The sequence below is a fragment of the Lactuca virosa genome, chromosome 6 (genome assembly GCF_052849685.1).
Source record: "Lactuca virosa cultivar CGN04683 chromosome 6, Lactuca_virosa_CGN04683_v6, whole genome shotgun sequence".
Lineage (NCBI taxonomy): Eukaryota > Viridiplantae > Streptophyta > Magnoliopsida > Asterales > Asteraceae > Lactuca > Lactuca virosa.
This window is the reverse complement of record NC_136431.1, coordinates 179,118,056-179,129,280: the sequence shown is the minus strand read 5'-3', so window position 1 is coordinate 179,129,280 and position 11,225 is coordinate 179,118,056. Positions and strand designations below refer to the sequence as shown.

General features: G+C 30.8%; 1 protein-coding gene across 1 annotated transcript; it reads left to right on the top strand.

The window, feature by feature from the left end:
• Positions 1 to 1,901: 1,901 nt before the first annotated feature.
• Positions 1,902 to 4,391, top strand: LOC145122115 (uncharacterized). Its single transcript, XM_079057775.1, has 4 exons — positions 1,902 to 1,993; positions 2,079 to 2,775; positions 2,854 to 3,921; positions 4,023 to 4,391. Exons 1-4 carry the CDS (start codon positions 1,902 to 1,904, stop codon positions 4,389 to 4,391), a joined length of 2,226 nt encoding a protein of 741 aa, XP_078913901.1.
• Positions 4,392 to 11,225: the final 6,834 nt, after the last annotated feature.

Sequence of the window (11,225 nt, the reverse complement as noted above, 5' to 3'; positions counted from 1 at the left end):
AAAGTTCTTACTTTTTTAAGAATGTAATGAAAAATTTGAAGTTGTATCCAAAAATGTGTTATTAGTCGGTGTTGGCATTCTCATAAAATATCATTCTAATAGAAATATTTATCCTAAAATTCGTAGAGAATATGATTCTAACAGAATAAAATCGGGTTTAATTAAAAAAATTACGTTATTATTAAAATTAAAGTAATTAAAAAAATTAGAATTTTAAAATCAAGAGAGTTAATTATCCCAAAAAATATGGAATTTTCCTTTTTTAAATTTATCTCAATTGTCTAAAATACCCTTAGAATGAAATTAGATGATATTTTTCAATTATCTTTAATTTAATAATATATATTAATCACTTTCTTAAATTAAGTAAAATGATTGGCTCACATTTATGCATACAATAACACAATAATTAGTTTAAATAGAATAATCTAAGCCTATATATATATATATATATATATATATATATATATATATATATATATATATATATATATATATATGGAAAAGTTCAATAGAGAACCATAATTATTGGTTCTTCAAGGAACCAAATCTTTTTTTCAATTTCTAGAGCTTATTCTTTATCGAAAAAAAAAATCTAAAAATATCTAAGTTCATATATTAACATTGTGAATGTGAAAAATATTTTTCGGATTCATCGTGTGAATCCAGATTGACATTGTGAATTTTCAAAGATTCACATTGTGGATTTGACGTTAAAAAAAATCGAATTTAATATCATTGGAAAAGGGATAAAAAGTTATGAATTTCTGTATTTTTAGTTTTTTTTTTTTTTTTTTTTTGATAAAAAATAAGTTCTAAAAGTTGAAAAAAAAGATTGGTTCATTGGTTCATTGGTTAATTATGGTTCTTTATTGAACCTCACCCTATATATATATATATATATATATATATATATATATATATATATATATATATATAGGGAGAATTTCGTATATACCCCTACTAAACATCTAAATATCGTATTTGCCCGACCCAAACCCTAAATATCATATTTGTCATTCTTAATGTTTTAAAATATCATATTTACCCAAATCTAATTTTTAAATAGATTTTACTATTTAATAATCATTTATTACAATTTAAAATCATTACAAATGAAAAAAATAACTAAATGGACAAGAATACCCTTACTCTCTAAATCGCATAAACCCTTACCTGTTGCTGTTGCTGTGATCGCAGAAGTACCTATCGATAAAAAAAAACACAGCGTCGACTTCTTTTCAGCCTCGTCGCCTCTTCCTTGTTGCAATCAGGACGATTATTCAGGTTAATTTCTGGCTTTATTTGTGAATTGAACATTACATTCATGATTAGAACAGATGAATAACTTAAAACCTGAGAATGTGTGATCAACACATGTGTAATCGGATACAATCAGTAGGTTATTTGTTAGCTTTGTTTGTCAATTAAACATTGAATGTGATTACAATTGATGATATAATGTCCAATGAGTGTGATTACAATCAACAGGTTATCTCTATGTTTTTTGTTCATGATTATTTAAAACCGTTTTGCATATTATTTGTTGGCTAATCGGGTACAATCACTAGGTTGTTTGTTGGCTTTGTTTGTCAATTAATCATTGAATGTTATTACAATTGATGATATAATTTGAAAAATGAATGTGATTACAATCAACAGGTTATCTCTATATGTTTTTTGTTATTGTTGAATTAAAACCGTTTTGCATACTATTTCTTGGCTTTCTTTGTCATTGAATGTTTGATTACAAGTAATGAACTAATGTGCAATATGAATTCTTTTTGAATTGAACATTCTTTATGAATTATAAAGCATACATTTGGTATTTGTTATACCTTTATATCTGTTTTTCTTATTGTGGATTTAAAATTAGGCCGTTATAGACGCGATACAAACCAATGTCCGAAGATCATTCTCAAACAGAAGATATTACCCTTCATGACACATCAAAACCAATATGGGAAAGCAGGGCTACATCTCCAATGATCGAGTATGTTTATGTGAATATCTTAATTTTAATTTATTAAACCTTTACAAAATTGTATGATTGTTTCTCTAATTAGTTTCAATTCCAGGCGTATACCAACATCCAAGTTCAAGTTAAAATTAAAATATGGGGGTTACTTTCGGCTAATGAAGAACAGTTGTAGGCAAATATATTGTTTTGGCTCTCAAAAATGTATCCACATAGATACAACTTTATACAAGTTAAGTCAACTACACGAAGAAGTGATAAAGCGTTATTCATCAAAGAACAACCCAAAATTTTCTATTCTTTATGTTGACAAGTATGCACCAGACAAATCGTTTATTGAGCTTGATTCTAATAAAAAGTTCATGGCTATGCTTAGCATGTATGGAAGCGAGAAACAAGCAACCATTTATGTGACAATAGAGAATAACCTCGGCTCCAATATTCATGCTAACCATTCGTGTGCCAACAGAGATGAACCACACGATGAGTATGATGTAGACCTTTGTCCTAGTGAAGAAAGCTATCATATTCATCTCAGTTCTGATAATGAAGACGGTATAGTGAATGATGATGATGAAGTTAACTCATTTAGTAAGAATAGTATAAGAATGGAAGTCGGCTCAAAATTTGAAAATGTGGTTGATTTTAGGAGAGCTTTGAACCACTTTGCAGTCATAAATGAGTTTAACTACTACATTCAGAAAAGTGACCCCACACGATTCACAGCAAGATGTGAAAACCTAGAGTGTGAGTGGAGAATTCATGCTTCTATTACACAAGATGAAGTTACCTTTGAAGTAAGTGTATATGTTAAGTTATATTTAACATGCTTTATATTAAAAATATATTTACGTTTATTTAATTCTTTTTTTTAGGTTAAGAAAATGGTAGAAGTACATACTTGCACTCGAAGCAACAAAGGTGGCAATAAGCGTGCCACTCAAGGTTGGATTGCTAATGTAGTAACTGACAAGTTGAAATCTGATGGGGATGTCTCTCCATATGAGCTTAGAAATTGGATTATGAAAACTTACAATGTTGACGTGCCGTACCTAAAAGTTTTTAGAGGGAAAGAGCAAGCTTATACCGACATGTATGGTAAGTGGGAAGACTCTTTCATGAAGATGGACGAATTTAGAGAAGAACTATTACAAAGGAACGAAGGAAGCGTTGTTGAAATTGACTTTGACAAAGTTGGTGGAAAGAAACTTTTCAAAAGGTTTTTTATTTGTTTAGCAGCTTGTTCTAGAGGGTTTGTTGCTGGTTGTCGTCCGTATATTGGTCTTGATGCTTGTCATTTAAAAGGAAAGTTTAATGGTGTACTAGCCGCTGCAACTGGTATTGACGGTAACAATTCTATCTTTCCAATAGCATATTGTGTGCTTGAATCAGAAAACACACAATCATGGACATGGTTTCTTGACTCACTCAAAAAATCAATTAGAACCCCAAATGGTCTTGTTATCTCATCGGACATGCAGAAAGGGTTAGAAGTAGCCATCATGAATGTGTATCCTAATGTTGAGCATAGAGAATGTATAAGGCACTTATATAGCAACTTCAAGAAACACTTTCGTGGTGACTTCTTTAACACCAAAATATGGGCTGCTGCGAAAACCTATCGTCCTACCAAGCATGATAGGTTATTAAAGGAAATTAGTGATAAAAATGAAGATGTCATTGCATATCTAAATACTAATCACAAAAAAATTTGGAGTAGAAGCAAGTTTGGAACTACTTCCAAGTGTGATTACATCACTAATAATGTTTCAGAAACATTTAATTCTTGGATTGGTAAATTGCGCTATAAACCTGTGCTTGATCTCCTTGACGCAATTAGGGAAAAGATTATGAAACGGTTTGATAAGAAAAGGAATTTGGTGAGTACATGGAATGGCGTATTAGTTCCTATTGCTAAAAATCATCTCAACGACACCGCTAAGGTAAACATGTTAAATAATTAAGTTGAATGACTATATTTGCTTTAATTTTTACTTCAATAATACATATATCTAAAATATATATGTTTTTAATTTTCATATAGAACTTGGGTGAATATGAAGTTACTAGAAGTTGTGAGAATCAAGCTGAAGTGAAGTACAAGGGAACACGTTGGGAGGTCAGCCTAGATGAAAGAAAATGTAGTTGTCGCGTGTGGCAAGTTCAGGGTCGACCATATGTACATGCAGCGGCTTTTATTGCTTTTATAAGGGATGCTAACTGGGACAAATATGTTGATCCCTATTTCACTATAGAGAAATTTAAATCTGCATATGCTTTTCAAATTGCTCCGATGCCCGGACAGGATCAATGCGCGGAAAAAAATGGGGAGAAAATATATCCACCTATTATCAAACGCCCACCTGGACGACCAAGAAAAAATAGAATTAAATCATCGGATGAGCCTAAATGAAGACACAAGTGTCCACGATGTGGTGAGTATGGACACCGTCAAAAAACATGTAAAAATCCAGCATCTCAAAGTTTCGATCAAAGTGAAACAGCCACCTCTAAAAGGTTACTTAAATTTCCATTATTTTTTTGAGTAAATGACAATACTAACAATGAAAATAATTTTTTATTCATTTTAGGAAACGTGGAAACAATACAAAATCGCATGGCGATGTGGGAGTTTCGGGGTCTACTTAAAAAAAGCATGTGCAATTAGTTGGTCTTTTTGATAATTTTGTTAGCTTAAGTTGCAAATGTTCTTAATTAGGGTTCAATTGATGGATTTTTTTTTGTTATTATGTGACATAAATAAATATTTTGATATTTTTTTTCTTTCAGGGATTTACATTGTTGTCAAATTTGTATATATGGTGTAACTTTAAAGACTAGGGACCAAACTCTAATAACTGTCATAAGTGCAAATTTAAAGACCACGGACCAAACTGTCATAAGTGCAAATTTCAACACCAAGGACCAAACTGTAATAAGTGCAAATTTAAAGTCCAGGCACCAACCTGTAATAATTGCAAAATTAAAAAATATAAGGACCAAATAGTAATTAGTGTAAATTTAATAAGTGCCAAATGTAAAAAACAGGGATCAAACTATAATTAATTCCAAATATATTCTTTATGGACAAATATTGTATATATTACAATTAAAAATATAATTAATTCCAAATATATTCTTTACGGACAAAAATTATATATATTACAATTAAAAAGTATTGAGATACAAAATATTGCTAGTGTAATTAACTATTACAAAACTATGAAAGTTCAATGCTATTTCTTGAAATTAGCCCTGCTTTTATATCTCTTCATTTGATGTAGTGAATTTGAAGGTATTAGGTATGTTTTCTTTTGTGGCTTGTAACCCACCTTCAGCCGGTCAAATAGTTTATGCTTTGGATGTCAAACCTATAACAACAGCAACACAGAAACATGTCAAACTTAATAATTAAGGATGGCAAACTTACTAATTAAAACAAAATACACATGATGTCATTTTCTTTGATGAGATTGTTAACTAGTTAACTGGCTGCTAACAAGGCATTACTAGTTTTCAACAGGTATTCTATGTTTCTAATTTTAGTTATCGTGACCATGTTTAACAAAATACATATGATGAGATCATTAGCATCTCTCTATCTCTTTGAAAACATATCACAACAGGTATTCTCTCTGAAAACATATCACAACAGGTACTAGTTTTCTCGGTTTCAAAAGTTGTGGGGAAACCTTAATTTAAAAAAAAAGTTGATACTAATTAATATAAGTCTACCTAAAAAAACCCTTAATATGGACATCACTTGGAAAATAGAAATAATATGATACAAAATTTGCCAACATAGACCCACAGACAAAAAAAACCTTCCATGTGCATGTCCACAAAGGCCAAATAAAACCAGAAATCATTGTTTGGTGACAACCAATTACTTAAAACTATGATTACATCAAGGGTAAATTGGGAATAGGTAAGATTATTGCTATTTGGTGCTATTTGCTTAAAAGATTTAAGGAGAAAAATGGATAAACAACATAGTAGATAACAAGGAACAGGAAGCGGAACCATTGATTTCCACTAAAAATATATAAAACCAACAGTCATTCTCTTCTCTTTCTTTGTTCCTCAACCTAATCTAATCATCAACCACAAGTCACATTCTTTATAAAAGACACCTATAAGATGATCAAAAAGAGCTTCTGAATTTGTTATAGATTATTCTAACAAGTTGTAATTACTAACTCACTACCACTTGAAGGGTTTAAACCATTGATTTTCATGAATTGGGATCTTCTCAGGTTCATAAACAGGAGGAGTTGTGGTTTGTTCATGTTCTTCAGAATCAGGAATGGTTTTTATCTCATGAGCTACAGTAACTTTCTTATGTTTTTTCATTGCCTCTTTCTTTCTTGGCCTCGTAGACATGTAAGGCTTATTTGTAAGCTGGTCTAATACCAAAATCGAATTAACAAAACATACTTTTAAAGATTTAACAATCAGCAAAATACATGGTACGCTTATGTAATACCAAAATCGAATTAACAAAGAAGTTCACTAGAAACCTGACTGTAGCTCAAATCAAAACAACTAAGCTATCAAATACAACATAACTAATCTGATTGTTAAAAGAATTTGAACAAATGAAACTAGGAACCCTAAAAACGAAATTGAAGAGATGGAAGATAGGAATAGCGTGAAGTCGACATTACCTGATGCGATGATATGATTACGCGACAATAGGGGGAAGACAGATGTTGTGTGCTACGATCGGAAGGAAGCTGCAAGACGGGAGGAGGCTGCGATCGGAAGGAAGACGGAAGGATGAATCTGCGAAAAAATAATCCCCGTTAACGTGTGTATGATTTGGAATTTAGAAGAAGGGCAAAATTGTCTATTTCAAATGTTTTTTAGCTTTAATGATTTTAAAATGGCAAAAAAAATAAAAATCATTAAAAAAGTTAAAAAAAATAGATTTGGGTATATATGATATTAAAAAACATTAAGAAGGGCAAACACGATATTTGGAATTTAGGCCGGGCAAATATGATATTTAGCTGTTTAACGAGGGTATATACGAAATTCTGCCATATATATATATATATATATATATATATATATATATATATATATATATATATATATATATATATATATATATATACCAAAGGGCCAATGGTCTGACGGTATGGAGTGACCATCTCATATGAGAGGTCAGAGGTTCAAGTCTCGGTGGAGACATAGGTGGTTATTTAGGAGTAGATTAGTTAGTTTGTTGTTTCAAAATATATATATATATATATATATATATATATATATATATATATATATATATATATATATATTAAACACAATCAAATTTGGTTTTGTAAGGGTATCCCTCTCCTTGTCCACGATATTATATTTTGGGATTTTGTTTCCCCATCCATGTCCTTAATCACCGTGGGGATTCTCCAGTCAACTCAAGTTCGAGCATCCATTCCCCCGATGACTTTTTGGACATTTTCGCTTATAATATCATATAATATTATTAATTTATGAAATGCTTAAATAGAAAAAAATATTTAAAGATAAAGATCTTTTAAACATTTGATATAAATATAAACTACTAAATATACAACATAAATAATCAACAATAAATATTGGATATTCACATTATTAAACATATTTTCTATCGGTGATTTTAATGTTATTAACATATTTTGATGTAATTATTGTTAGTAATGAGATAGACCGAGTTTCATATACTAACCGAGATAGGAGGTGCGAGGTGCACATTTGGAGTGATAAATGTGAACTCGAGAAAACGGGGGTCCGGCGGCAGCGTCCCTGGGTGCAGGGTTCCAAGGGTTGCGCCCCTAGCGGGGTCCAAGGGGCAGAGCCCCTGACGGTGTTCCTAGAAAAGGTTATGTCTTAATAACCAACGTTTTTGGCGCCAAAAAGATGTAACTTCCGTTTAACTACTTTCCCTCTAGTATAATAACATTTTTTGGTTCCAAAAAGAAGGTTGGAATTTATATACGCGAAAATCATACATTGATTTGTTCATCTCTCAAAAACACAAAAACAACAAGGTATTTTTTGTGTTTCTGATTTAAAAGTGACATGACTTTTAAATTGAAATTCTTTTGATTACCCCAAATCTGATTTCGTGATACCCCGACTATAGGGTCTAAATCACAGATTTCAGAAAGTGAATATAATCATGATTCAAGAAATATCAAAGTATATTGATATTCTTAAGACCCTAAAATTTAACATTTTCCCAGCTTTTAAAGATCAAATACAATCACCATCTTGATTTTTAAAGGCTGGTTGTTGACATATAATGTTAATGACTCAAATTTTGCACTAACATTTTGACATAAAACTTATTCGATAAACAAAATTTCTGAACTTAAAAAGATCTTCAAAATTCTATTTTGACATAAAGTATTTGTGAAAATTTGCTTTTGCAAAATTTTCAAACTTCTTTTTATTTTTTGAACACCATTTACATTTTTTTAGATTCTGACTTTGACATAAAGCAATTTCGAAAATTGCTTTTTTTGATTTCCGAACTAAATTATGATTTTTAACATCATTTTTTTGGTAAAGGTAATGCAAAATTTCAAACTTAGGTAAGAAATCTCGAATTTGTTTTGCTAGGTAATGGTGGTTTTTACTATTATTCAATTTACATTCCAAATTTCCGGAACTACTTTCCTTTAAGATGTTTTGGGACGTACATATAATTGTTTTTTTTTTCAAATTTATTAATTTAGTCATTATCAAATCAAAATAATTAATCCGGTCACGAAGAAACCAAGGGCTTTTATAGACTGCACATTATACAGTGTGAATCAACTCCCTCACGGGCAAGTGAAACTCGGTTTTGATTACAATGTTCGCTTGAAATAAACCTCACAAGTTGGTTCTTAGCTATATGATTCGACAAGTAGTTAAAAGATGGTAGAAAGGCCATTTTTGGTAAAAAAATTATTTGATTTGGGCCGATGGTAAAATATATATTAAATAATAAGAATACCAAAAATTTACGAATTTGTATCTATTTCTTATTTGAATAACAACTTTTGTGAAATTGTGTGTGTGACAAATTTTTTTACATTGGTTGTCATTTTCCAAGATGTAGATATTCATACCTATATTTTTAGAGATATTGTTATGAGACACATTATTTATTAGGAAACTATTTAACACTTGTTTCACTTGAAGATTAATATCTGACACGCTTTCACTTGAACGACTATCAAATCAAGTGATAGAAGAACATCACTTTCAAAGGGAGGAGATGGTTGATTTCCCGGTAATGGGAACGACTTATGAGGATTTTCCAGTAACGGGAGAGTGGTGGCTCCAACCTGAGCATCAAGAATGTGGGGAAGAAAGGGATATAGTGTGGGAGCAGGGAAAAAGACGGGACATTTAATTTATGGTGAATGTAATAAATAATTAAAAATGATAAAGAATAAGTCAAAAAAAGAAATAAATAAGGGCATTATAGTCCTTTCAAGTCTAATACATCGGGATGATCCGAACGTAGAAAAAAAGATAAGGACTAAGCCAATAATTTCACCTAAACCATAGGGACCATTTCATTAATTTATTGGTAATGTTACACGTGTTCCCATATAGGTTTTTTTTTTTTTTAAACAATGTTCATTGAATTTACAAAGGTTCACACAAGAGGTTCAAGGGCAGTAAAAAAATATGGATTATATAACTCGTTACATGATCGGGAATGTTATAATAAAGGTTCTTGTGTTGAAAATTTTGACAAAAATGGTCCATGAATAAGAGGTTAACGATCGGGAATGTTATACTCCCTCCGTCCCAATATTATTGTTCACAGACAAAAAACACATATATTAAGAAAAGCATTAATTATCATTAACTTTATTTTATAAAATGACAGTTTTGTCCTTACTTTGCATTTAAGGGGGTATTTTGGTAAAAATGTTATTTATTTTTAGAATTGGACTATTATTTTGGAACAAACCAAAAATGAAAGATGGACTATAATTTTGGGACAAAAATGGTCCTTGAATAAGAGGTTCTTGTACAGACAAAAAAAATCAAAATATTTAGTAATAAACAATTACATAAATAGTCCCTAATTTTGACCGAAAAGTCAACATTTTATAATGATAAATATTTCTACCAGCAATGACATGTTTGATATGTCTTCTACTTGGTTTAATAAGAGGCTAGGTCTGATTCGCTCGGTTCACACCGTTCCATACAATAATTTTGAGCCTCTTATTCGGTTAATCACATATGATTCGGTCATATGACTAAGAGAAAACCCTTACTTGCCATCATTTGATTGATATTCTCTTTTTTCTTGAATAACGCATCCTTCCTTCGTCCTACACTAAACACCAACACACATCTCTTTTAATCGACACACATCTTCTCCTTCCACCACTACCAATCCTCTCCCCCTTCAATTGATGCACATCTTGACCATCATTCGAAGGTCGATACAGCCATCTCTACAACCAATGTTGTAAATGGCGATCACCAAGGCGCTAGGTGGACAACAACTACCACGATTTTTGCTAGGTGGTCAAATTAGACGGATTTAGTCAATGACAGACAAAAGCGGTTTAGGCGGGCATAAGGTGTCCTAAACGGCCAAATTTTCCAATTTTAAAAATTTTAAAATTTTAAAATATTACTCCAAATTTATCAAATTTTCAGACTTAAAATTTTTAAATTTTCGAATATTACACTAAAATTTTCAAATTTCAAACTTTCAAACTCTTAAATTTTCAAATATTTATTTCTGAAAATATATTAATTTTTGAATAAATTATATATATCCTAACAAAATAAGCAAATCACCATATATTTTTATTAATTTTGTTAGGATATATGTAATATTTAACTTTTTAAAAACAATTTCTAATACAAATAAGGGTCACCGCCTAAGCGCTGATTAACCCCCACCTAGACCGATTAGTCGCCTGACTCCAATTGACCGCTCGACTACCGCCTAACAACTTTTATAACCTGGGTACAACCATGAAATTGATATTGAAGGTTCATCTATTGAAATTGATTTTGTAGGTTGGTCTTGTGAAATCGATTTTGAAATTGAGCCATGAAATCAATTCAAGAAATCGATTTTTAAGATTGATTGAAATCAAGCCGTGAAATCAAATCAGGATATCGATTTTGAAATTAATTGAAACTAAGCCATGAAATCAATCTAGGAATTCGATTTTGAAACTGATTGAAATCAATTTTAAAATTCATGTGAGAAACATATTTTGACCTAATTTAATGG